This window comes from Zonotrichia albicollis, chromosome 5 (assembly GCF_047830755.1).
Source record: "Zonotrichia albicollis isolate bZonAlb1 chromosome 5, bZonAlb1.hap1, whole genome shotgun sequence".
Lineage (NCBI taxonomy): Eukaryota > Metazoa > Chordata > Aves > Passeriformes > Passerellidae > Zonotrichia > Zonotrichia albicollis.
In genome coordinates this window covers 70,961,738-70,989,302 of record NC_133823.1, presented here as the reverse complement: position 1 = coordinate 70,989,302, position 27,565 = coordinate 70,961,738, and the positions used below count along the sequence as shown (strand labels likewise).

The window sequence follows — 27,565 nt, the reverse complement described above, 5'->3', positions numbered from 1 at the left end:
CTGCCCCGGGCTGTGCCTGCGGCACCGAGGGGAGCAGCTGACACGGGGCGAACCTGTGCCTGGGCTGGGCCGTGCTCTGCCTGCTCCCTTCATCAGGAGGGCGTGGGGAGCAGCCTAATTGTCTCTGATTCTGGTAAAGATCTAAAATTTATGGCTTGCCAGAGGTCAGAGCTGGGAAGGGAAGCTAAGCAGCAACAAAATATCCTTGACGTACTTGTTAGCAAAGTGAATACTACAAACTGCGTGAGCTGGACGCTGTGTCTGCCTTGGCGTTGGTTTGTTCCTGTGGGTTGCTGCATGTTGGCTCTGTGAAAAGCCCCTTGTTTGCAGTCCCACCTGGGACTGTCCAGGGCTGCTTGTGCTGCCTTTGAAGCCACAGAGCTTCCCAAGCTCCAGGCGTGAGCAGCCAGCCTGCTGTTACACAGGAGATAAGGGGCACAACCATGTTTTGGGAAACAAACCTTTTCATCCTGTTTTGTTATCAGCCTCAGGCACGAAGTGCATTTGATGGGTCACTATACTTTATAAACTCTGCACATTTGTTTTACTAGAGGGGGAAGGCCTGTACCAGAATTTTCACCTGTTGCCTTTTGCTATCACTTGGCTCCTGTTGGATGGCAGGAGAACTCGTCTCTGGTGAATGCAATGGAACAAAACGGTTACCACGGATTTATTTTAAACACACGTGTCATCATATTGTGATTTAAACAATTTAGTGTGGTGCAGAGGCCACACAGCTTATTCTGACCTAAAATAACTCACCAGTTACTTTTTTTATAAGGCCAGAGGAAAAGATGTCCGACCGATGTTCGCAGCATCCCGTTTCCAGCGCTGCCGGCAGCGATGCTCAGCCGGACGGAGCCCCGCGCTCCAGGCCGGGGTCCCTCGGCGCGGGGACCCGCTGCCGCCCCTGCCCGGTCCCCCGGGATGCCCGGCCCGGCGGTGCCGGCGCAGGGAGCGGCCCCCGGCGCGGCGCGGGGGCGGTCGGGGGCGGGGCGCGGCGGGGGCAGCCCGGTGCCGGCGGGGAGCCCGTTCCCGGCGTGCTGGGCTCTGCCGCCTGTCTCGCTTCCCGCTCTCCCGAGCCGGCAGCACCGTTGCGCAGCTCCCGCGGACCGGCCGGGACGGGACGTGTCGGGAGCTCGGCGGGGCTCGGGGCTTGCGAGGCGAGGCGAGGCTGGACGGCCGGGGCAGGGGCCGAGGCCGCCCGGCGCTGGCGGCGGGGGGCGGCGGGGGCCCGGCGCGGCGCGGAGCTGCCGGGGCCCGGCGCATGGCGGCGGCGGCGGCGGGGGGCATCGCCACGCTGCCCGACGACGGCGGCAGCGGCGCCTTTCCCCCGGGGCACTTCAAGGACCCCAAGCGCCTGTACTGCAAGAACGGCGGCTTCTTCCTGCGCATCAACCCCGACGGGAAGGTGGACGGCGTCCGCGAGAAGAGCGACCCGCACAGTGAGTTATCCCGGGAGCACCGCGGGCGGCACCGGGGCGGGCGGGCGAGCGACTCCTCGCCCGGGCAGCGGGGCTGCGAGAGGGGCCGCGCCTCGGCCGTCCCGCCCTGCCGGCGCTTCGGCAGCGAGCCGTGCTTGGAAAGCGCCCGTCAATGTGCCGAATGCTCCTGCGCGAGTAACCGCGAGTACGCAGACCGAGTTAATTCATACCGAGATAATTCATACCGAGTTAATTCATACCCACATCCCGCAGCCGGTGGTCCCGCACCGGCACCCGCGAGGTGTCCCGGGGCAAAGCCTCGCTGGCGGCTCCGCGCTCAACCTGCTGGGTGCAGAGCTTGTCAGGTGCACAGTTTTTGTTACGGGCTTGAAGGGGTCTCTGGTTTGTTTGCGTGGCCCTTATCCGCATCTGATGGTACTTGGCGGCTCTACACGGCGGCGGTGAATGCGTTGGATGCATCAAGGTAGGGAGGAGGGTGTTCTTTTCCCCGGTGCAGGTAGGCGCTCGTGAGCAGGAGCACTTTTGGCACACAGGTACTCTTAGGAACTGAGGGGTAAATCTGGCCAAGGAAGCAGGCTTTATAACAAACTGCTGTTAGAACACCTCTCTGGCTTAAACTGTTACATGTTGCATTGTTTCGTTGGTTTTTTTTTAACTTAATGATGATACAGCTAAAATGTATGGATACCAGCAGCAGCAGGAGGTTGTCCCTCCAGTACCTGATCTTCTGAAGGGAGGGAAAGGCTCCTGGGCTGGGAACGCAGCCCATGCACTGAATGATCATAGGCTTTCAGGGAGTGTGTGGCAGGTTGCTGTTACCAACACAGGCTGCTTTTTTTTGTCCCACAAACAAATTGCCTTTTGCAGAGCTCAGAATATTTTGGAAGCATTCAGCACGGAGGTTTTGTGGCTGCAGTGGTGAGTTTTGATGCGCCTGTGAGGCGTTTCCATCAGCGCAGGTACAGGCACTGCTGGGTCAGATTGCCCCAGTGCGATTCCTGGTTGGAGGGAATTTGTTACTGTGCTCGGTGTGCAGGGCCTGCCTGCAGGCACTTGGCATGAGGAGCAGGTGAAATGCCTTACTGGCATTCTTCATCTGCTCTGCACCTGTGCTCTGACTGATGGATGCAGGGACCGGGCTAAACTCAGGGACTAGGAGCAAAAGGAAGTGAGGAGACAGACCAAAAATTCTTAATATTACTTTCCACTTCAGACATTCATCTTTTGCAAAACAATTAGTTTTACCCAATAATTCCAAAGAATTCTTGTAACAGGAATCCTTAAAGGAAATAAATCTCATTAGACCATCAGACATGTCCCCTCACCCTAGAAGCAGCTATGGAAATGTGCTGCAAAGGGAGGTGATGTTGAGTGGAGGATATTCAAGGCTGAAGCTGAGTCCAAGACATTGCCATGGCTGTTGGGATCTTGCCTCATTCCCTGTCTTTGCTTTTGAAAAGTGCAGATAATGGGGTGTGCTGTTGTGGGCTCACCTGGCTGGGCCAGGCTGCCCTTTATCACTGCTGCCTTTTTCATCATAGAGCTCCCCCATAATAATTTCTTCCTTCTTGCCTCTTTTCGTTATTCTCTCAGGAAAACCAATACTATTTTTTTCATTCTTGAGTCCACTGAATGTGTGTTTTCTCTTCCTATTGAACCTTATCAATACCAAAATTTTCAACTGACATCTCGTGCTTTCCTAGTAGTGAATTCTCTCATTTTTTCATTATCAGACAGCTCTTGGCTTGTTGCTTTTTCTTCCTTCCTTCTTCTTTTTTTTTTTTTTTTTTCCTGGACGAACCCTAGTTCTGAGAAGCAGAGAATCATCAGTGCCTGAAGCATCAGCGAGGGTCATTGCTGGGGCATTGCGTGGTTCACATCCTCAGCATCCTCGCTGTAAATACGTCATTCCACACGACTCTGCTCAACTCTGACCTGCTGAGTGCTGCTCTGTGGAAGTCCCTGTGAAATCTCCTGGTATTCCTGGCATGGCAGAGGGCAATAAATCTTGGACAACGTGAGAGGACTTTAAAAAAGAAATTAGCAATGAAAATATGCACCTTGAGTAGTTCAGGGTGATTTTCTTAGTTAAGCAAAAGGTTTTGTAAGGTGGTTTTGAGAAAAGAAATACAATGTCTGCACAACTTGGTTTAGAAATAATTAAAGGCCCCTTAGTAGAGATGCTTGTGGTTGCTGCTATTCTTAGGAATTAATTATACAAAATAACATTTCAGTAGCACATCATCCTTCTTACTTTTAAAGGAAGTTCTTATTTTAGAAGGCAAGTTACTGTCTCCTTATGTTTCAGACCAAAGTTTTAATACTATAAACAGTTTCCATGATCCATGTCCTTTTTAGCTCCCCTCTCCTGCCTCTATTTGAAATACACAATACACATCCGCTTTAGGTTTTATACTCGCCCCACTCACCTTCATTTACCCATAATTGTGTCATTAATGAAATTAAGAGTGCTGGAGGATTGGGATCCTATGATTCACCCAGCTGAAAGCCAGGACAGGGCGCCTTCCATGGCCGTTATTGCCACATCTGCCGCGTGCGCTGCCGTGACTCCAGGGAAGTGCCCCTTTGGACACACTCTGGGGACTCCATCCAGAGCGTTTCCCCTTGAAGAGGTACTTTCAGACAAACAAGAAACAGAAGGCGCTTTCTGAGAGTTTTGTTGTCTAAAGCAAAACAAAATCATGGCTGGTTTGTTGTTGTTGATCAACAACTGTTGATTTATGCCCTGGAAATTGTACAAAGGACCCAGTGTTTCTGGAAAGGCTGTTAGAAACTCTCCAGAGGTGTTTCCCTCAAAGAGGCTACAGTGCTGGTGAGGGGGAAAAACCTGGAGAATGGAAAGGGAACACTTATCCATACATTTAGAACATGTCTAGTAGCACAGCTGGTTCCTTTCAGAGTTTCCCAAAATGAGGAATGGTTGGCATTTATGTATTTCCATAATTTCTTACGCAGCTTTGTTTCATGATGAGCATAACCCAAGACAGTATCCAAGGCATCCTGAGCCATTCTTGTCCATTCCTTAATGAGGTGACAAGGCTCCAGCCTCTCACTTGGAAAGGATTCAGCTGTGTGAGCTCAGTCAACCCTGCAGATGCATGAAACACCTCCTTCCTGCTCAGTACCTCTCTCCTCTTCCGTAAATATCTGAAGAAAATGTAAAATAGGGTAATACTGGTCCAGGAAAATTTCTTAAGAAGGTTCCTTTCATAAATAGTGGTTAATATTAAGATTTTGACTTGTCTCTCTCACAACATTTAAATGGTTATGCTGTAAATGTTTTAGAAAGACTCTGCTGAAGTAAAGACTGACTTTTAGAGCAACTCAGTGAAGAAGATGGAAATCTGGAAATCATGCAATGGGAGTAAACTCATGGTGATCCTCAAACTGAGCAAATGTCAGGAGGTGTTTTCATATGAAGGTTCAGGACCTGGTGTTTAGCTTTCATAGCTAAGTTGTTTGGGACTTGGATTGTCTTCTTCCCCATTTTGGTGTCCCACAGACACGGCCAGAGCTGTTGACAGGGCAAGATCTTTTCCAAATCTTAGCACTAAGTGAGAGGTGACTTGTTTAAAAAAAAAGCCTGCCCCTAAATGCTCAAATACGTTGCTTCTACCTCAGTCCTTCTGGAAACAGACTCTTTTTGCATTACTTTTGATCTGTTGCACAGATCTGAACTGCTTTGCCAAGTACTTTGTGGCATAGCATGGAAATTCCTCCTGGCTCCTGGATGTAGCTGCTTTTAGGGGATGAAGTAGCAGAGATCCCCTGTGAAAAAGTTGGGAATATGCTTCCTTTGCTTCTTTTATCATAGAAATACCATCATGTTCCTGCTCAGGGGAGGATGCTTTCTCATCTCTCACTGTCTGCTACTCCTCTATCCCAGCTCCTGGTGAGTCTTGCCCACCCCAGAGCTGTGTGACCCAGCAGCGGGTGCACTCCCAAGGTGAACCAAGGCCACACGAGATGTCTCCAGTGGGCAGCGATCTGTCCTGTCCCTCCCAGCTCTTTTCTGCCCAGTCTGGAAGTGGGGAAGGTTCCAAGGGCACCACCACCCACAGGTACACTAGAGGGCAGGATTTAGCCCTTAGATTGTCTCACACAGGAAATCAGGAGCACTTTTAGGTACTTACATAGTCTGCTTTGCAGGAAAATGGTAATCCAACTCCTGTTAGCCTCTGCACTCTCAGAGCTGGAAAAGACAAATACAGATAACATGTGAGATCAGGTGGCTGCTGTTGGTTTTCATTTGTTTCATAAATGCTTGAAATTTGTGCAGCTGATTCCAAGAAAAAGTTTTTCTGTAGTGGGGTCATATTTAAAAGCATTTTACAGAAAGTAAATTATTTTAGTAACTCAACCTGAATTTTACATCATAGTCTTTTCAGTGACACTTTGTAAGTTTTCCCCAGCTCCCCTGGATTACAGATAAGGCAGGCAGTTCTAATAAATAATTATTTGATCATTATGGTTTTTAGCACTATTGGGAACATTGCCCTGGGATCAGAGGCCATCTGTTCCAGGATACTTGAGAGGTGATGGATTGTGCTGAACTGGTGCACAACCCTGGGATTAATGGTGCTTTTGACTGTTGGTGACAGTGTGTTCAGTGCAGTTATCTAATATAACCAAACCAGACCCAGTGCAGCCCAGAGAATGCTCAAGTTACTGTTGCTGAAGAACATCCGTAAGTGCACGACATCTGTAAATTGAGTATCTATACCAGGTGGTACCTGAAATGTTTACAGCATGGTTTTTGAAGCCTTAATGTTGGTGATGAGATACTGTTTCAATCCTGATGGAGAATTAATCGCCTTTGCTTTCGTTAGCACCTGTTTAAGACTACGTGTTTCAAAATAAAGCAGCTCTCTCACCCTTCGTCATTTTCAGTAATGTTTGGTAACAATGTGCAGGTCAAGTGTTTTGCCTGTGCCTCTTCTGCTGCCTCCAGACTTGTCAATAAAAATTTTGAAAGGGCGACTCTCTGGAGTGCTGGTGGCATTTTAGGGTTATTATCTTACGTAGTTTTTTGTTTGTTCAGGGTAGGGCCAGATTTTGACTGGAGCTCGATAGGATCAGCCGAGAATACAAATGAGATGATGTCTGAGCAGTTGGGTGGAGGTTGTCCTGCAGGAGCTGTCATGGTGCACTGCTGCTGGAGTGACCCTGGCTGAGCCTGGCGCTCATCTCTGACTTGCAGAGCTTGAAACCACATGGACTGGGTGATTCAAAGGACAAGGAGACTGAGGGTACCAGGAAAGGGCAAGTAGGGCCCAGACTCCATGGCCATGTGCAGAGCCAGTGTGGTGAAATTCTGCTCGTGTGCTGCAGAGCTCAGCGTTTGTCTGTGACCTTCTGACAGGGTTGTAGCAGATTTCATAAAACCAGAATCATTAGGATTCCTGGAATATGCAAGTCACAGAATCCTTGTAGCCATGGCTGTGGAATCCTGCATGGTGGTGTTTTGTAAGAGCAAGGAGAGATGGCAGCTGTGATACAGCTTGAAAATATTTGTAGTCTCTTTCTTGGTTCTTTCCTTCCTGCTCTCAGGCTGACCCACGATGCCTGATGCAGACTTACCCCATATCCTGTGCCATTCTCTGGAGATGTAGCTTTGGGGTTATTTTTGGTGTTAAAGGATGTCCTTAACATACTCAAGTGTGCAGTTATCACAGCATCTGGATCTGCACTTGGGGAAAGGTCTGCAGCACCTCTGGCAACTGGCATCAGTTTTTTGGTATCTTTTCTTGGCTTTTCTGGGTACTGGGGAAAAAATCCTGAAGTCTTTATTTGTCACCACATATCCGTCACTGAGATGCCAAGAAAAGTGCCAGGGAGGTGGTAGGGAGTGCTGGTAGTGTGGAATGGAGTGTCCCTCTCCAGTGGCAGCTGATTGTCACTGCCTGTCCTGTGATGCAATGTCCTCTTCTGTAAAAAGGCAGGACAGGAGACAAGTTCTTCCCAGATGGATGTTTTGAAAAGCATGAGCAGAGTCTATGCAGTTGTCACCTGTGTTACATTTCAGGTTAGAATAGAAATCTTGGGACTGTATTACAAAGAAAGTTCACACAGTCCCACAGCTCTGGGAAGACCCATGGAGAGAGCAACATTCCTGGGTGGAGTGTGCAGTTACTCTGTGGGAGCTGCTGGTGCCTGTGGGAACAGAGGTGGATACAAAACCAGGAGCACGGGTTAGTGTGGAGAAGCAGCTCCCAATGGCCATGTAGAGGCTGCCACCTCTGTGGAAAAGTCACTTAGGGAATCCTGCTGCACAGACCTGGTGGGCAGTTCCTGGGAGACAGTATGTGGATTCAGTTCCTTGGGTTTGTCCACCTGTAGTGGAGCAGTTGGGATGAACAGCTGAGCATGCTCTGGGCCATTCATTGGAGTATGTAAATAGGAAGGATTCATTTGGTGATTTTAGAGATGTTTACAGACTCACTGTGGATGTTTTGCTGACAGAAATGTTGTTCATTCAGGAAGATGGAGGACAAAAATGTACAATGTTCATGTCTGTAGAAATGCAGGAACTCCTCAAAGCTGAAGAGGTGCACAGAACTGGCTCATGTTGCCAGGTGTTATTTATTTCAATCCTAACCTTCTGCTTGCTTTACAGCTTCAAGCAGTAGCCTCCTCCAGAGCACTTATCTGTGCTAGAGCGAGTACCAGTAGTAGTACGGTGTTTTCCCGTGATCAGGCTCTACTTTCATGGATCAGTATTGTAAGACTGTGATATTTTATTAGAAGAAAATGCTACTAGGAGTGGGGTGCCTGGCTGCTGCTTTGATGTGAAAGGTGAGACTGTTTGATGGCCAGTGCTTGTAGCTGCTGTACTGCAGGAGCACCCTCTTGCAGGAGCTGTCTGGAGCAGTGTGGGACTGAAACCATCCCACAGATCTAAACCAGGGTATGGGCACCAGCAGTGGTCAGGCTGAAGCAGCAGGGAGTCAAGTAGGTTCTTCCAAGCTGCAGGAGGTCCAAGGTCTCTCTTTTGTTGTGAGGAATCCCTTCTTAGCATAGTTCAAATGTACTTAGAATAAAATTGAGGAGTGTTACCCAAATATGCACTGTGTGTTTTATTTTCAGTTAAGGAATTTGATTTCTTACAAAGAAAATTCTTTGCTTAAGCAGGGCTGCATTCAAAAGCAAATTAGAGCCCTTTTGTGAAGACTGGGATTCATTACTGTGCTGGGTCAGCAGTGATTGACAGCTCTTGTCCTTCACTGCAGCTCGTGCTGTTCCCCTGTGCATGCTTTATTGAAAGGTCAGCACAGGGTGGTTACACAGCCTGATGGAAGGGGATGAAATAGGATGATGAAATAAGACTTTGAGCTTATTGTGGCATTTGCACTGTCCTTGCAATAAAGGAGCTGTGCTGGCACCAGTGCTATACTGTGTGTGCCTGTGTACGGCTTTAAATTTTTAAAAATTTGTTTACTTTTTGAAAAAATATTAAAGTCTCAATGATCAGTTCAGTTTCATTGGTACTGGAGATAAGGGAGGTACAAACCCAGTATAATTGCCATCTCAACCTTTTGGCCAGGTTAAGAGCAATCAGCTGTAAAAGGCAGCTCAATTCACAGGAGCTCCTCTGTATGGGGCTGTTCCTTCCTCCCAGCTGCTGTGCCATCTCTCTGGATCCTGGGTGCCTGACAGAGTTCCTTTTTCACCACTGTGCTCCAGACTCTGTGAAATCCCATTTACTTATTCATCTTGGCATTTCTAAAATCCAGCTCTTCCTTTCTGTGCCACTGAGGCTTACTGAGCCTATGGAGCAGCAATGTCTCACCGCTGCTGTGGCAGCCTCTGCCTTTCATCTCATGTGTTACTGCTCCGACATCAGTCACAGCCCTGAAATACCATGTACTACTGAGGAGTTGTGTGAGTTGTACCTGCAGGAGGAACACTACAGAATAACTTTTAAAAAGTACACATTTTACCTTCTCTGTCTTCTGAAATGCTGTTCCCGTGTTTGCCATGGGTTGTCCCTGGTTTTATGTGTTTGTTTTGCTGCAAGTGCAAAACAGGTCATAGTTACAAGGAGATGAGTGAATGCACAGTAAACATAAAGCAGAACTTCTGCAAGTTCTGTACGTGTCTTGTGACACGGCTCTGTTGGCTGAACAGTTGCACCAGCTTTGTTCTAAGTTCAACACCCAAAAGTGGTTATTCTGAGATTTACTTCAGTCAATACTGAACGAAGTGAAAGCAGATGGAAACAACGTGGGGCATACCTTCCCCTTGCTAAGAAAAGCCCTTTGGGAACAGTCCTAAAAAAACTATATGTGAACAGGCATGCATTATTCTTTTGATAAGGCAAACATTTTTCTAAATCAAGAATATGGGGTGAAAAGAATGGTAATTTAGAGACTAAGCTTTATTACCAGTAGCCAGTAAGGAATGAAGTTCTTCTCTGGTAAAGTTAGGAATTTTTTCAGTGTGCTTTAGCCCTCTTGACTTCGGAAGATGCATCAGTTCATCTGCAACGCCAAGGAGTCAGCAAACAGTGTGGCAGAAAGCATTCAGAAGGGTTTTACATGACGGTGACTTGGAGCTTCTGGCGTTCGAAATCCTTTCGTAATGCGAAGCAATCGCTGTTTACTTTACTCAGCAGCACAAAAGGCCCAAGTTGTGCTTTGTAAGCAGAATTCACAAACTTTGGATTTGCTTTTGCATGGCATTTTTACTTTTAAAGGGCTCGACTAGGTTTCATCAACCTGATTGTACAAGCTGTGAGAAGTGGAAAAGTGTGGCTGCCCGTGTTTTACATGTGGGCACACAGGCAGGGAGCCACTGGTGCCAGAAGTGTTGGATGTCACACTATTCTGAAATTATTGTTCTGCATGATGGCTTTACTGTCTTTTATATGAAATGTACAGGGAGCACCAGAGAGTGCTGTGTGTTTGGTAATCAGTGTTTCATGGGGAGGATTCCCAGTGTCATAGGTGCATGTTAGGTAGAACTGGGTACCTGCAGCAATTGAGGTCAAGGTAAAAATCAGAATAGGTGGAGAACCTGAAGATGGAAATAATTTCCATTGTATTCAGTATCCATGCTACTTAAAAAGGTGCAAACTTTTAAAATCTGAGAATGTCCATGTTAATGTGGTTGATTACCATAGTGGGTGGATGCCTAAACAGTTACACAAGTTACTGTTCTGCTTTAAGCCTTGGTTTACTCTTAAGTGTAATCAGAACTTCCTGAAGTGTTTGCATTTCACGAGTGTGTATTTTTGTTGTAGATGTTTACATTTTGGACACCTTGGGTCTGTCTGTGAGTGGTTTTATGCCTCTGGCTGGCAAAAAGGAAAAAGATACACTTAGAATGTTGTCATGCAAAAGCAAAGAAATGTGCCTTTGTATGGGAGCGTGACTCACTGTTTCTCGTCCTGACACTCCATTGGCTTGATTGTTTTTGTTGCAATTCTGATGGTTTGGTTTATTAGCAGCCCACCTCTCCCGCTAAGGTTTGCTGGTTGTTTCTCCTCTCTATTTCTCCTTTTGGTGCCTCATATGTGTTCCAGGTTTTAGGCAGTGCCTGCATCAGTGACTCTGGCAGTGGCTCACTTTTACCATGAGCGTATGAAAGCGAGCAAGGAGTTGTTCTCTTGTTCACGCTCTGAAGACTTGGGGATGCCTCGCATGTCAGCGCTTATCAAAGAGCAGGAGATGTTAAGTTGCTAATTGTGCCTTTGAGAAAGATATCAGAAACTGTCAGAGACTGATGTGAGCAGAGGGACACAAAGATATTTGTAATTCTTAGAGAAAGTTACAGTAGGCATCACCAGGCTGGGGTTTGGATCTGATCCAGCAGACAGGAAAAGCCAGAAGGGAGTGTTAATGTACGTGTGTTTGTAAATGCATGCGTAGCTTTGAACCAGCCCCTGGGTTTGGGAGGGTTTGTCCTGTTAGGTGTGGAGCAAGCATGTCTGACTCCTTGTGTTTTGCTTGGACACCTGGCTGGGAATAGATGTTGCCCCTGAGCGTGAAGGAATGGCCAACTTCAGCCACAGAGGATGGAGGAGTGGGAATTCGGCTGTAGGGTGTTGCATTTAGCGAAACTTACTTTCCTCCCTTTTTTTGTGAACTTCCTTGCATTTCTGATGCTTATTCCCTCTGGAGCTGAGCCACCTCTGCAGTGAGGTGCAGAATAGCTGCTTTGTGCTTTCCTGTGGGCACGGAGGTGCGGGAGGATGGGCAGTGGGAGCTGGCACAGCAGCTTCACTGCGCTGTCACTCGGGGGCCTCGTGGAAGGATTTTCCTTACAGGGCCTCTGCAAATATGTTGGAGATGGGCCCTGAGCCTTTGGCTGGGGCTGAGCTTTTCCACAGCAGACTGCAGTAACACTAGTCATTGATCCAGAGACGTGCAGCCTGGGATTTTGGGGGTACAGAAACTCCCTTCTCGTAAACGGAGTGGAGAGGTGTTTTGCTTTTTGTTCCAATAAAGCAGCTGTATGTTAGTGAAAACGGGGGTTGCAATAGTATCCAATTTTTCCTCTCTTCCCAGGCTGTGAGCTGCTCCCTTTGCTGCAGTGTGGCAGGCAGGGTTCTCACTGTGAAGTGATGGAGTCTCTTCAGCAGGAGGCTGGACTAGAGGGAGTCCTTCTGACCTGAGTTTTGTATGATCCTGACCCTGGGGATGGTACTTGTAGCTCTAGATTGCACTGCAGGCTGTCTGTAGGGTGTTAGCTAGAAGGGTTACAGTGAAAATACAGCTGAAGCTGTAACTGAGCCTTTATTTGCTGTGTAAATGCATCCAAAGCCAGAAGCTCATAGTTGTTTTTTACTTCATGGTTTTTCTGATATAGTGGTTAGAGTTCCCATTTCTTTGTGGAGTAGGAAAATGGGGGTTTTATTAATCGCTTTGGCTAATACATCCTCAAATTTCACCTCCTTCAGATGTGTGAGTTTGCCTCATGCTCTAGTACAGCACCCTCCTGTAGTGCCTTTACTCTGCCCTGTCTTCACTGCTCTTTGCTCTTTTTGCCTTTTATTTTATTCCAGACATGTTTCTGGTCCCTTTCTCTCCTCCCTGTGACCTTTATTTTCCCTTTCCTTACTAATCCTGTGGCATTCTCCTGCCCCAGAACATCTTAGCCAGTGCAGCTGCTGTGAGTGAAATACCAGCACGTGGCTTTGGTCACAGGGATTGCCCCGGGCAAAGGGCTTGCCAGCAGATTCCCACTGGGAGTCAAAAGGTAGTACCAGCTCAGCAGTGAGCAACTTCCAGAATGTGCAGCTCTGTTTTCCTGAAGTATTAAGTTGGTAAGTTTTGCCCAGGTCTTTGAAATGAACGCATTTTGAAGGAGATTTTGGCTGAACCGTTTATGGTGCATAGCATGGAAACCTTTTGGGACCATTTCAGCTGTGCAGTTCCTGGGTCTGGGCCACTCTAAAGCTTTGGTTTATTAGAACTGTAAAAGGACCTGAGAGTTTGCATTGTACGTGTGATTTTCCAGTTCTAGTGCTCAGGACAATAAAAGTACTTTTGGAAAACGTTCATGTTTTCTTTATTTTTTTGCATTTGCTAACAGCTTTCCTGTCTAGCTACTTGTCCTCAAAATTATTTTCTCCACTGGACTGTGCAAAAGTGCCTTGGAAATTTTTTTTTTGGAAGTATCTAAGAAAACAAGGAAGATCCACTTTTTAAGAGAAATCTAAAACTTTGCCAACCTCAATGCTATTAAATACCACTTTTCAACTTCCATACTCTTAGAAAGGTCTCTCCAAGTTGTGGAATAAATGCCCATTTGTAACTCTCTAAAATACACTGTTTAGTTTAACCTGCAGTTTGTACCTCTGTCCTGTACATAGCCTCTGCAGGAACATCTCAGTGCCTGTTGCAGTGTGCTCCAGCTTCCTTTAGTGCCACAGATTGTACTGGTTTCTGTGGGTTGGACTGTATAGCTTGTGGTGTTTTTCAGCCAGAACATCAGTGAATATGACTCTCTAACAGACCTCTAACATTCCTTCTCTATCCATTTTTATATGACTGGAAGGCACTGTAGGTTCACTCGAGCTACATCACTCAGAATTTCTTCGCTGGTGTGAAAAGTGCAAATGCACATCCTGCAATTCATTCCTTCTTGTTCAGCAGAATGATTCTATTAAGCTTATTATGATAGAAAAGAAAGTCTTTAATAGGAGCTGTAAATTTCCTGGGTCCTCTGAGTTGCTTTTATTGTTTAATTTAATAACTTAATGATGACTTAGCCCCAGTCCTGGGGATGTTTGCTCAGCGGGTGAGCTCTGTGTTCTCACAACACCAGCAGGCACCGAGCAGAGCCTTGTGCTTGGTGTTCCTTGTGGATTGCAGGGCATGAATGGGAACAGGGAAATAACTCACTGCCGTGCTAGAGGGGCCAGAATATCTGGGAAAACGGGCCTTTTTAGCCCTTGGTTAATGAGCTCTTTCACAACAATCTGCTATTTTTTTTTTGGGCTACAAACATCTTAATTATTTGACTTCCATGGATGGGGTCTTGAGGTTCAGTTGTGCTGAAAACAAGTAGATGTGAAATGATGAATGGAGTCTGCACTGTTGCTGTTGGTGACCAAAGACTGTAGAAAATGCAGATCATCGGTGTCAAGTGATACATTTCTCTTACAACCAATTTAGTTGCAGTGATCTAAACCTAAAATTGTCACTTCTGCTGATGATCATAGAGTCAAAATGTGTTTGATCAGTAAGGCTGTGTTGTATCCTGATATCTCCAGTGTAACCCTGTGGCAAATACTCACTGCATTAATAAAGCTGTAAAATAACACTGAAACCTGAAAAACTCACAGTACTGTTCTGGCTCTTTGTTCACGTGTTTTTGGGTCAGAGAGGAAAACCCAGTGAAGCTGATTTTCCTTTTGGAGCTTTCAGTATTGCAGCTCTTTTCAAACTCTGCAGGAATACCTTGGGTGTTTGGGTTTTTTTTTTCACAAGCTATACAAATTTTTACAGGACTTAGAAACCTTTACCAGAAGCTCATTTTTGCAGAATTTGAACCTCTGGCCTGGTGTGATGCTTTAGGATTTCATGTGCGTTTTTGTCCAGAGAAAGTCATGAAGCATAATAAGTCAGTACTGTAGTAATTAATATTAATTTTCAACTGTTCCACAGCTGTTTCTTGTTAAGTGTGTGGTGAAAGCTGTGTGCTTGGCACATCTCAAAAGTCCATTTCCCACAGTCCCTGCCCAGAGCACTTTTCCACGTTCTTGCTTCCCCAGAGGCTAAGGAGTTACACCAAAGTGTTTGGAGCTGTTCACAAGTCTGATTTTGGCCTCATCACTTACGAGAACGATATTTTGGATACTTGATACTGAGATAAAATTGTGCCTGACTTCTAACTTTTACCGTGAAAAAGGGTTTGCAGCAATAATCTCAACAGTTTTATGTTCCCTGTATTCCTGGTGTTGGAGTTTCAGTTGGTTTCTTCAGTGCTGTCTTTTTTTCCCTTCAACAAAAAGCCAACTAAGCAACAACCTCTCTCTGAATCTCAAGAGATCTCCAAAATTTACAGTCACTTCAGGCATTTATTCTGATGGCTGAAAAGCTCAGGCTATTTAGAACTGCATCTCCAAATGGAATAAAGGACCTGCTGAACCAAAGCAGGTGGGTGAAGGAAGCTCTCATCTGAGACGTTGTATACAACAGGCAAAGGCAGGCAAAAGGGGAAGCTTTCATCCAAACTACTGGGTTTGATTTATGGCTACAGAAATCAGTTAAGGTGTTGTGTTAATAATTCACAGGTAGTAGCTCAAAGCTGTGTGATAGGACCTTACAGGTTTTCATTTCTATAAAATCTTTAATTTCTTTTAATTGATGCAAGACACGTTCCTGCTTTGTACAGCACTGTTTCTTGTGTCTTTGCTGCCTTCACCTACTGCTGCAGTTCTGTTTGTTTGTTCCACCCACTTGTTGGATAGATGAGGTAAACTAATGGATATTTTCTGCTGGGAACTGCCAGAACCCTTGGGGAGTGATATGGACCTGGACAGTCTCAGTCAGGCTCGCTGACAGTCTGCCTGTACAGAGCTGTGTGCATTCCGTGTCCAGTGCTGTTCTGCAAACATTGAGACATACCTCTGGAAAAATTGCCATGAAAAATTTCCATTTTCTGGGAGCAGTTGACTGTGCCCTAAGTGGCCTTTCAAGGCATTTCATGGGTTTTAAGCTGCCTTTATGCAAAATGAAGATGGAATAACTCAATCTTGCCGTTGCGAATTCAAAAGTAGCTACTTACTTTCTAAAAACGGGATCAGAAAGCCAAATGTTAAAAATTTATTATTTTCATTGCAAGCTGAAGCTTTCTGTGGTGGAGGGTGTGAAGCACTGCCTGCTGCAATCCCACGATGTTTCAAAAAGGTGAAGAGAGGTGAAACCTTTTGTGTTTTTGTTTTGTTTGCAGTCAAGCTGCAGCTGCAGGCGGAGGAGCGAGGAGTGGTGTCCATCAAAGGTGTCAGTGCCAATCGCTTCCTGGCCATGAAGGAGGATGGCAGATTGCTGGCCTTGGTAAGCAGCACCTGCCTGATTCTCTGTGTTGCTGTGTCCTGCCATGCTCTGTGTGGGGTGGCCTTTCTTCCTGCAGGGCTCACTCGGCTGCTCGCTGTGGGATTTATCAGGAGAAATGAGCTCTGCACAGCTCCTGTCAGTTACCTGAAATAGGAATTAGGAGGAGTTGGGTATTTCTGCCCTACTCCTAGGAGCTGCAAAATTTAACAGGAATGGCTGGTCTGAAAAGGAAAAAATCACAGTGATCAGGAAATTATAAAAACAAATGAAGAGTAAAGTGTCTGCCTTTTTACCCTCGAGTAATTTTTTTCCCTTTCACTTACTTGCACATGAAGTGATTTTAAAAGACCTCTTTGAAGGGCAAAGTAAAACCAATTTCTTTTAAAAAATTACTTTCATGGTACTAATCTGTATAAATTATTTTCTCATTTTCCTCTTTGTAGAGAATCACGGTTTTTTTGGGCACTTGTACTTCCCAACTGGAAAACTGGCAAGAAAAATATTTTTGAAAATGTGATGATAAAATTTTAAAAGTTATATAAGTGTGGATAAATTAAGCTGCTCTCCGGTGAGACTAGTTTAGTTTAAACTCTTGTGTATTTTATTGGTATCAGTTGAATTTTTAACTGTGTTTTAAAGCCAGTGTATGCAGCAGACTCAGTTAACGTCTCTCTGAGCCAAATGATAAATTTTGCTTTAAGAGCTGAAGTTACATTAATTTTTCTTATGAGACCTAGATACTGTAAATCCTCATTCACATTTATATCCTTCAGTGCCTGGTGAAGCACCAGGGCATCCAGCCTGCCAGAATTTTGGTTTGCAATAGCCCCTGGTGCTTTGTTTATTCACACAGCCCCATTCAGCCTCTGTGCAAGTCTGCTCCGTGGCTGGGGCTAACAATGTGCATTCCTAACCCTGGCTGAACTGCAGCTAATGAAAGACCCGTGCCAGGGGATGCAGAAATTATTTCTGATTTCCCTCTGCCTCCATGAAATGAGACTGAAAGTAGTTTTACAGGAGCGGGGCTCCCCAGGGCGCTCCTCAGTTCTGGCTCCAGGGAGTTTTGTGTGGGCTCGGGAATGCAGTTAAAGAACCTGCTTCAAGTTACTCGGATATTGTGTGACAGCTCAGTTGAAGAAAATGTGAGGAGTTGTCCACTGTGCTATTCTTGAGTTAAGGATAATTGGGAATTTCCTGTGGTGCTGGTGCGGTGGCATTCGGCTTCCCATTCTAATAGCACTCCGTACCCTGAGTGACGGGGAATGGTCAAAATAGGGTGTTTAGCACCATTTGTGAAATGATAAACATAAATACAGGGGTGTGTTTATATTTGGGGTTTCTGCCCTGCTGTTGCATTCTGGGTTTGCTTGTAGAATAAGTTTCCCTTGCAGCGGTTTTTGTTTGCTTAGTTCCTGTAAGGCGAAACGCTTGTGAAGTATCGCCCAGTCACTCGGAATTACTCTCTCAGAGTGTGTAAGGTTGGGTCACTTTGTGCTTCTCACTTGAGCTTGTAAAACTCTTTTTTTCTTTGGTGTTGTTTCTGGAAATGGGTATTATTTGAATCATGTTTGCTGCATGCAACATTGTTGTTATTCAAAGGTGGAAACTCTACTCTTTTAAGACTTTTCTTCTGCAGCCAGCCTAACAAACGCTGCTGCAATTTCATGGCTGTTTTCTGTAGCACTGGCACTGCTTTTCTGTGAGGATTCCTGCACTGTGACTTCCAACAGTCTGTGGCTGGCTGTGCTTTTACCATTTTCTGCCTCTGAACACATTCATGAAACTGTTTCTAATTGCCAGCGTCTCTTGCTCATTAGAGCAGGGCTGTGTTTCACGAGAGCTCGCAGAGTGTACGCTGGAAATGTCTGTGGTGAATTGCACATGGTGAAACACTGCTGAAATTTCTTTCAAAACATTATGGAACTTTAATTTCTAAACACATAATTTAGTCCTCTAATTAGTCACTCAAGTACTATTCTGTCCTTTTTAATGTCTGAGGTTTTTAAATTACTTTTCAGTGTCCAGGATCAATTTGCGCAGAGTCCTTGTTTTGCAAATAAATTAACATTTTTAGAAATATGTTTGCAAATTCTTATTCAGGCCTGTTTTTCATCTTGTTGGATGTTTTTGTAATTACCTGTTGAGACATGCTGCAGGGTTTGTTCTGAGCTGGGCTTTGCAGGATGATTTATTGCACAGCCTGTGCACCACTGCCCACGCCGGTGACCTGTGTGGGGGTGCAGTGGGTCGTGTTCTTGTGTGGAAATCTGGATGATGCAGCTTTTAATGGAGCATTTCCATGTTCCTTACTAACAGAGTCACTCATGGGGGAGAGGTGATCTCTACTGCTGGAGGAAATGGCTGGATGTGAATGCAGATAGTCAAAACCTCCCCTTGGGAAATGCTCTTTTAACTGAAAATATTTGTGCAGAAATGCATCTGATCCAGCAGAGTTGCGATGAAAAAATGAAAAAAAAATTTTCCCATCTGATATAGCTTATTTTGACTTTCCAGTCAAATTTCATGGAGTGAAATGTGATTATTTAATTTAATGAAGAAATTTCCCAAACTTCCCATGAAAGCAGGAATTTTGACTGACTTGTATTTTTATGATAAATAATTTGTTATTTAAGGATATGACCTGTTCATTCTGTCATGCTTACATGGCTTTGCTGTGATCAGCCAGGTTTTGCCATACTTGAAGGACTTGACTCTAAGAGAAATTCTTGTCTTTTGCTGTTATGGATTCAAATTGTGCACAAACAATGTGAAAATAACTTGCATTTAGTTTGAGGAGAGTTCAGGTGTTTCATGAGGTGCTGAGAAAGCACTCTGGATGCAGCCTGGACTGAAGCGTATTCGAAAGGAAAAACCACAGATATCCAGAGTTTTTCCAGGTGCTGAGATTGACAGTGCAGTGGCTGACATCCTGCTTTTGCTAGACAGCAGTCCAGCTCCTGAAATGTCACCTCTGGGGGAAGTTCAGGAATACACAGTTCATGAAACCTGAGCTGTCATTTGTCACCTAAATGATGGGGTTTATATCAAAATGTTTACATTGACAATGGACTGTAGGAAAGCACTGGTGTCACATATGCTTTGGGGAGAAATAAGAACTTTTCTTTTTTCACCCTTTTTTGATGTGCCTCTGCCTGAATTTCCAGCTTGGGCAATTGTACTGAATTGTCTGTATTCTGCTTACAATTTTTGTTCTTAAAGGCTTCTTTTATACATTTTCTGATCAGAACAAAGAATTGCACAGTAATTAAAAGGAAGTAAAAAGCTGCTTAATCTGTGTTAGAGACAATAAATGAACCATAGGTAAAAACCTCCTATTGTAAGTTTTTAACAATATTTTCACAGTAAGTATCTTTCTTCAGTTGTGAAACAGTTAATCTCTATTTCTTAAAACCAAAGGTACTGCTCACATTCTTGCTAAGTTAGTTCCCAGAATGTGAAGAATTGATTTGTGGTGCTACACCAGTAATGCTTTCTCTTTTCCCTTTTAGAAATACGCAACAGAAGAATGTTTCTTTTTTGAACGTTTGGAATCCAATAACTACAACACTTACCGCTCACGGAAATACTCGGATTGGTACGTGGCACTGAAAAGAACTGGACAGTACAAACCTGGACCAAAAACTGGACCTGGACAGAAAGCTATCCTTTTCCTTCCCATGTCTGCTAAAAGCTGACTTCCAAGGCAGATTCTGAGCACCAGTGCCACACAGCACTAAAGATGTCGCCTTTCCTACTCCTCTCTGAAGTAGCCAAATATAAGCAATTATTTGCTGATATTATAACTACTTTTGCAGATACCAGATTAAACCATGAATGTATCATACTGTCTTTATATTGCTCTTTAAACCTGTTGTGCCAGTGTGCGTGGAGGTAAAATGACTCGCAGAATATATTTTCAGGATCAATGACACTTTTGTTTTCTTCTAGGTACCTATGTATTTTATTTACCTTATGCTTGCTTTATGGAGTAGAGGAGAACAAACCCGATGCACACTCATAGCAATAATTACCTTTCAAAATAATTTATATCTTAGCTTATTAGAGAATAATTATGTTCTAATAATTACCTAAAAATAAGTCCACAGATAACTATAATATTCAACATTGCAATAATTCTAAATTATTACTATAGGGAAATGTGAAATGTATTGCTATCATGTCATGTTTCTGTAGGGCTCGGGCAGCTCCCTGTGGTAGAGCTTGTAGAACAGGCCTGTGTAGACAGCTGGGAACTCCCTCATGGTTATGTCAATCCTATCAAACCCCTCCCGGTACCCGAACAGTAAGAGCTTGGCCACGTTGCTGGTGATGGGTGTGGTGTTTTCCGTCCTGGCCAGCTGCTCCAGGTCCATCCACTCGCAGCGGAGGCACTCGTGCTGGCAGAGGCTGATGCGGAAGGAGGTGGGCTCCATGCGGCAGATGATGTACATGTCCGACTTCCCGAAGGCTCCGGGGTGCTTGTGCTGCTGCCTGATGCTTAGGATGGACTTGAACTCTGACTTGATGCCAGTCTCTTCAAAAACCTCTCGAACTGCTGTGTCTCCTGGGTGGAAAGAGCAATCCTTGCAGTACATCTGAGAGTACTCAGCATCCTTAAACCTTTTGGAAAGGTGGAAAGCCTCTTACTCAGCATGTTCTCTATTCTGCTTCAAAAGGTTTTCAGAATGTAGGTGTGTTTTTCCAACACAAGAATAAGCTAATATTTTGATTCCCAAACAACAGTAATCGCTGTGTGCCTTTCCTGTGTATATCCTACAGAATGCCTTTGGTAATGCTGTGCAGGGTGTGGTTTGTAATGGACACCGATGGCTGCAGCTCCACTGATCTGTTAATCCAAGACAGCACTGCACTGTCTTTGCAGTCCTTTGGATCCCCATCCCTCTCTTTGCCCCTGCCCAGTCTCGGGTTCAGATCCTGTGCAGCTGCACCTCTACTGATGTCAGACCTGTTGATCAGATCAGTGTCACTGCACTTCACCCCACGGGGTACCAAAATGGGTGGAATTCTTTTCAGAAAGTGAAAGTTGGTGCCAGATCCTTTTCAAGATGTACCATAAGAGTCAGGTGACATTTCAAATACGCCACAGCACCAGTGCAGCCCAGAGCCTGTTCTTGCAGGAAACATGCTGTAAACATGCTGCATCTGTGCTGCATGTGTGCATTGTGTGTGCCCCAGCCAGAGTGAGGTCAGGGCTAACATTCCTCACCACAAACGCAGCAGGAGCTTTAAGGGTCTACAGGGTCTGTGTGCTGCAATTACAGTCAGAGAACCACCCACCCATCCAGGACTCCTCCAGAGATATTTTTCTCTTCAATAACAAATTGAAGAGTCCCTAAGAAGTCTGTTAATATTCCACTGATTTCCTTGAAGTCTGCAGTTTCGTTGTAGTCAAATCCTACTTGTCTGGGGTAGGATTAATACTGGTAGGTTAATACTGGCTTTTCCCAAATTCATGTAACCTCCTGGTTGTCTCTGGTTTAAGTGGTCAATGTCCAGAACTGTTGTGCAATGTTACCTGCTCCTGTTAGTTCATTTTCAGATTTGCTTCCAAAAGCAAATGCATTTTAAAAGACTTGTAGAGATTCACCATCCTGTGGAGGCTTGCATCTTGCCAAGTCCGAGGGGAACAAAGCAGAAGATTCAGGGGTAGTTTCAGATATTGGAAATAGAAACTCCCTGTGGCAGGTGGCTTTGTTAGTGGGCAGGGGGCCACAGAAGTGAACTGAGATCATGAGGAACTGAGGCAGGCTGTGGTTAAGAAATTTGCAGTAATGATGGATTTCATTTAAGCATTGAGCTTTGCTTTCAGATGAAGTGCCATTTTCTGTTTCCCTTTTATTTAAATGTGAGTGTGTATATATATATAAATATCTAATGACAATTAAACTAGAAGAAACACTAGGGCTGGAGTTTCAGAAATGTTCAGATACAAAAATGTGTGCACTTTGCTTAATCTGCATTATGAAATTGGTGTCACTTGCATAAGTCAGTTTGCACTCATTTTAGTAGGCAGCCAGACATCTTGTCACTTCATGTAACTGAAGGATTTTAAGCAATGTCATTGCAATTTTTAATTGTAATTTAAAATTTAGTCCCATGAGTGACTTGTGTTTTAAGGTTTGATGTAAGAATGAAAAAGGAAAATTAGGCTCTATTATATTTTATGCTTGACTAATTTATATATTTTTGTAATATAATATGTGATGCAGAGAATCGTAACTTTTATTATTCTGTAGTTAGAAGTGGCAGGAAGGAAGCTGTAGGACACTTTTGTCCTGGGTGGTTTTCAGTGCAGGCTCCAGCCATAACCTCAGCTGTTCAGTGAGGGATGGCTGCTGTTGTACTCAGCAGCAGTGTCACTCTGGGGAGTCCCACTGGAATGCCACTCCTGCTCATTTGTTGTTTCCTTGAGTACACAAGTCCTGCTGCTGCTGGCACTAGAAGTGAGAAGGAGCCTGCCTAGATAAAGCCATGGCATTTGGGATTCTTTTGAAAACATGGATCCATTTCACCCTGATACATTACATTGCCCAGCAAATACTTTGGATTTCCATCACCAGGTTTGACAGAAAGACTTAAAACATGACTCATGAGTAACAAAAACCAAACTCAGCCATATCCTGACAACTAGCAACTTTCTCCATGTATTGAAATAATAATTGGAATACAACCCCACCACACATTGTTGTGGGGAGACTGCTAAACCAGGAGGTATTTTTAAGGTATGGAACAGTCAGGAACCCTGGGCTTGACACCCAGCTTAAGAAGTAACCAGCCTATGGATAATGATTTTAAGGGCTGAGATACAAGGAGAAAAAACCCAGATTTTCTCTTCATAAACACCTCTGTTCATTCACCTGTGAGGATAAACTGCAGCAGTGTTCATCAGCTGTGCTGTGTTGGAGAGAAATGAGAAGTTTCCTCAATCCAGCATTGTTTCCTACCACAGGAGTGCTTCATGTCCCTGTTGGGAGTAGGTGCCCACAGGACTGAGGCCCTGCACTTCACCCTGGCCCTGTGCCGAGGAGCTCTTGGTCCAAACGAATCAAGTGAAGGGGGTGGAAGGAAGCAATTGCATTTATTGGAATGGAAATTTTTCCTCAGTCCATCCCTGAAGTCACTGCCCTGGATTCCAGTGTGAGCTGAGAGCTCCCTGTTTCAGTTTTATTTGGGCTATATATGGATTACCTTAATCCTCTGCACCTCTGGCTCATATTGCAGCATATCTGACCAGCCTAAAAAAACTTAGCTGGCCTCAAGCACTCACTTAAAGAAAGTGTGAAAAAAAGTAAATGTTACAAACAAAAAACTTTTGTCCTGAACATGCTACCCAGGATTGTGTCACTCCATCTATTCCCCATTAATTCAAGGAAACAATCCACACAGGAGCAATGTGGGTCATGCTGTATTTCAGTGGTGTTCATGTCTTTGTATTTCTGTTGATGGCTGACCTGTTCTCATAGGACTTACCAATGTCTTCTCCTGGATTAGACAGACCTCCTGGAAATTTCCATGCATTTATAGTCTGTATTGGAGGAAAAATCCATTAGTGAAGTAGTCAGCCTGTGTTGTACTCTTTAATAAGAAGGAGACAATTAACACAAAGTTTTTTTTTGTTGTTGTTGAAGTTGCAGTATTGTTATTTTATAAATATCAGTAAGTTGGAACTTGTTTGTTCCTGCTGACAGGATGATTAGAGACAGCTACAGTCTGTAAGAACAATGGGAACAAAACACCTACTGATTGAAAATACAAACTGTCTAACAGTCATTAGACAATGTTGCTGCTAGATAGAGTAGTTGAATATTTTTTTAAAAGCTGCTATAGACTATATAATCTTATATTTAATCACTAATGTATTCTACTTCCATTGTTTTGGCTTTTTAAAATGTATATATATTTAATCTTACAAACAGGTATTATGATTGTACTGTTCTATACTGCACTGGCTTTAAGATGTGTCTGTAATGATCATTTAGTGTAACTTGTCATTTTCATGGATACAAGAAATGAGGGCTTGTGTGTGATTTATGTATAGAAACATTTATTGACAATAAAGTTCAATATTAAAACGTGAAGTGCAGGCTTGGTGTTGTTACTCACACTGCTAAAGGAGTCCCAGTCCCTGCACCTCTGGCAAGAGCACAAAGATTTGTAGGCTTTACCTTTACTTCTATGTACTTTCTATTTCTTTCCTTGCTAAAAGTTTATGTAGGAAGAAGTTACCCTTCTCCTAGAAATAAATGCAGTAAAAAGGCACACTGGCCCAAAAAAAGCCTTTTTTGTCTATGCAGCACAGCAGGGAAGCTGTGTGCTTTCCAGTGATTTGAAACCCTAATGACTACATTGGAAAACTATTTTTTTTTCCTGGGCATTCTTAAAGGGCTTGGATAGGAACTTATAGTAATAGATTAAAAATAGTGCAGATGGAAAACACATATTGGCTTTTTTCTATTGGCTTTCAGATTTACTTTTAGTTCCTGGAAATCTTTGTGTGCTGTGGAATTGTCCTGTCACAATTAAACCCAAACAACTCTTAAAATTCCAACAGCTGTTACTATTTTTTTTTTTACTCTCATATCTGTTCAAGATATTTACTAAGAGGTGAGCATGCACATTTATATTTTTGTTTATAAAAGGGTAAATAATAGGTATTAATGTTTACAGTGTGCTTTGTTCCCTGGAGCTGGAACCACTTTTGGAGTCTACAGCATGAGAAGTAGGTTTATGCTTTAATTGGTAATTGTTGAATGAAAGCCTGAAAGTCCTCCTAAAGCCAAGTCCTCAACATTTTAATTTACTGTAAGTAAAAATATAAAATACAAAAGTGAAAACTAGACATCTTCAGCTACAGGAAACAAGTTCAGAGGAAGAGAAGTACCCTTGTCTTTTGTGTTAGAAACTCAACACGTGGTATGATTGAACCTGCCTATGAAAGTTCATTAAGTTCATTAACTTAATTAACTTCATTAAGTTCACTGAAGTTCATTAACTGTATTGTAGGTCCTAATGAACTTGTAAAAGGAAGTAACTTTTTACTATCACAATTTTGGACTGGAATAAAAACAAAATATATTTTGTTTTATATTACAGAATAGGCTTATCTAAATGAACTTCTCTATTTTATAATCCTGCAATAAACTTACCTTATTTCTGTCTTGTACAACTAACACCTTTCCAGTGCTTTCATCTAGAACAGCACCTGGCATAGAAAGAATATTGAAAAAGAGAAAGTGTTGGACAAAGCCATTCAATCCTAACAACCAAAATTTAACATGTTTTGATAAATATAACATGTTTTAACATGTTTTGGTAATGTACAGATAGCAAGGTTTGTATGGATGAATCACAAAGTGGTTTGTCAGTGGAAAATGGATGCACAATAAAGTATCACAAAGAGCTTAAGTATCCCATATAAAAATTCAACGTTGGCAGTATCAAGATAAATAATTGCAGCTTTTAAGTTCCGGATTAGACAAGAAATGAAACGAAGAACTTGCTTGTGTTAATATCAGAACTAAAGAATGCAAGATCAAGAGGTTACCCAAACAATCTGGCAAAGCTCATTTCAGCAGACAGGCCTGTAATCTTCCTCAAATAACAGAGAATTTTCCAGTGACTCTGGCTGAGAAGCCACCCTGAAGGGGGGATGAATGTTTTTTCAGTGAAATTCATGACAAAGCCCCCACCTGCTGTAGTGGAGATTTGAGTGGTTTTGGGTTAATAACACACTCTGGGCTGACTGTGCAGACAATGTTCAGCTGTGTGAGCGTCTCTGAACCCACACTACCCAGCTAACAACTCATGACAGGAACTGCACCATAATCTGAGTCAACTTCTTCATCAAAAAGTGCTGCTTCCAAGTGGAAAAGTGACACTTTCACTTGATGAAAAAACCTGTCTGACTGAGAAGTGCAGCTTTCCCTTATATCCTCATGCTCAGCCCATGACTTTCTCCCACAGATTACAAGTTTTCCTACTTTCTGGAACCCAAGTGCTTTCATGTTTAATTATGTCATACTCACTGGTCATACTTTAAAAAATGTCCTTCCCTTACAACAGGTATTTTTCTCAGATTTTAAAGAGTGCTGTGGTGCAACTTACCAGGATCTTTTCCACATCAGTCATGCAGGGCTTTCAAATTAGAGGCTAAGGGTAACAAAATGCTCACATCATTTTACAAGCAGGAGGAGGAGGATAAAGGCACATCTGTGATGATGTGCATTTAAAATGCTATGGGAAACTATACCCACAGGAAGGAATTATTAAGGAGTGAGTGTCCAGCTAAAAACATCCTGTTTTTTAATAATACATGGCAGAGTTATGTGTAGGAGGATATTTCAAAGATGAAGTACCAGTCTTCTTTCAAGATATGTCAAAGGACATGCTTTAAGAGGCTAGTCACATATCTGCCTCCCCAGGGCTTGTGACTTTATGATTTCATTCCTCCTGTAAATATTTAGCAGTGTCCAAGTTCAACTACTGTAATGATTAAAAGAGGCAACAAAAGAAAAGCAAGAGGAAGTTTGTGATAAGAGGATTTGTTTTCTAGAAAAGCCTCAGCCAAAGGGTTTGCTGAGACCAGGGAGGGCTGGTGAAGGCAGGAAACTGTTGTTTGAATCAAACAGAAAGTGTGTTTGCTCTCCTCTGTTCCCCTGAAATTGAAGCCTGTGAATGTCATTTTTGGCAGTGAATCTCCCAGTGAGGTGATCAGAATCTCTGCTAGGGGATACCTAAATCCAGAGCAAGAAGGATGAAAACACAGTAACAGGATTTGCTGCCTGGTCTCATGTTCCCTTGCTGGGCCACACTTGGTTGGCATCAGTGAGACTGCAGTTTGACTGCCCTGGATTGTGGTTCTTAAAAACTCTGCCTCCTGCTACAAATGTGGTATCTGGACCTTTAATTCATCCAATGCCAGGATGACTTTCTAGAAAGGTTTGTACCTGAAACCCAACCAAGTAATCACTATTACAATACCACTTGGTTTTGAATGTTTTCTTTTAGGGAACAGGCAAAAAAAGCATTTAAACAATAAAAGAATCCCTTAGATAACTCCAGATAATGAATAACGGAGGAGAAAAATATCCTACTGTTTTATTTATGACTGATGTAAAAATGCATGCAGAGATGCTCAGTGTTGAGATGCACCTGTCAACCACAGAATGAGTGCAGACACCACTGCTTGCACTGCAAGCATCAGCAGGCAGGGGCAGGTATTTGTAAAACAACTTGGGAACTACTTTTAAGTCACTTTCCATAAGTGGCTTATCAAACCTATCCACCTCCATCTTCCTGTGCAGTTGCACAGTAATGCAGCTGCTCAGTTTAGATTTCCTTACATACCAGGACTGGCCAAGGCTGCTCATCCTATGTGTGTGCAGGCTCTCCTTCCTGGAGTCCTTCAAGGACTTTGTTTTAACAAGTGGATTAAGGTGGTAGCAATGCAAATAACAGCTGTGTTGTAAGGCTTGTTTGCAGACCACGTGAGGGGGAAGAAAATGCCTTTCACATTTCTTTTACTTTCCTTCCTCAGCTTGTCCTCTCATGCCATTGTTGCATACTTACAGACAT

General features: G+C 43.8%; 2 protein-coding genes across 2 annotated transcripts; one reads left to right on the top strand and one right to left on the bottom strand.

Moving 5' to 3' along the window:
* The first annotated feature begins 790 nt into the window (after window positions 1-790).
* FGF2 (fibroblast growth factor 2) lies at window positions 791-20,497 on the top strand. The gene is made up of 3 exons (XM_074542021.1): window positions 791-1,445; window positions 15,867-15,970; window positions 19,480-20,497. The coding sequence occupies exons 1-3, from the start codon at window positions 806-808 to the stop codon at window positions 19,663-19,665; spliced, it is 930 nt and encodes a 309-aa protein (XP_074398122.1). The 5' UTR covers window positions 791-805; the 3' UTR covers window positions 19,666-20,497.
* On the bottom strand, window positions 19,515-20,565 carry NUDT6 (nudix hydrolase 6). The gene has a single exon (XM_074542024.1). The coding sequence runs from the start codon at window positions 20,563-20,565 to the stop codon at window positions 20,146-20,148; it is 420 nt and encodes a 139-aa protein (XP_074398125.1). The 3' UTR covers window positions 19,515-20,145.
* Window positions 20,566-27,565: the final 7,000 nt, after the last annotated feature.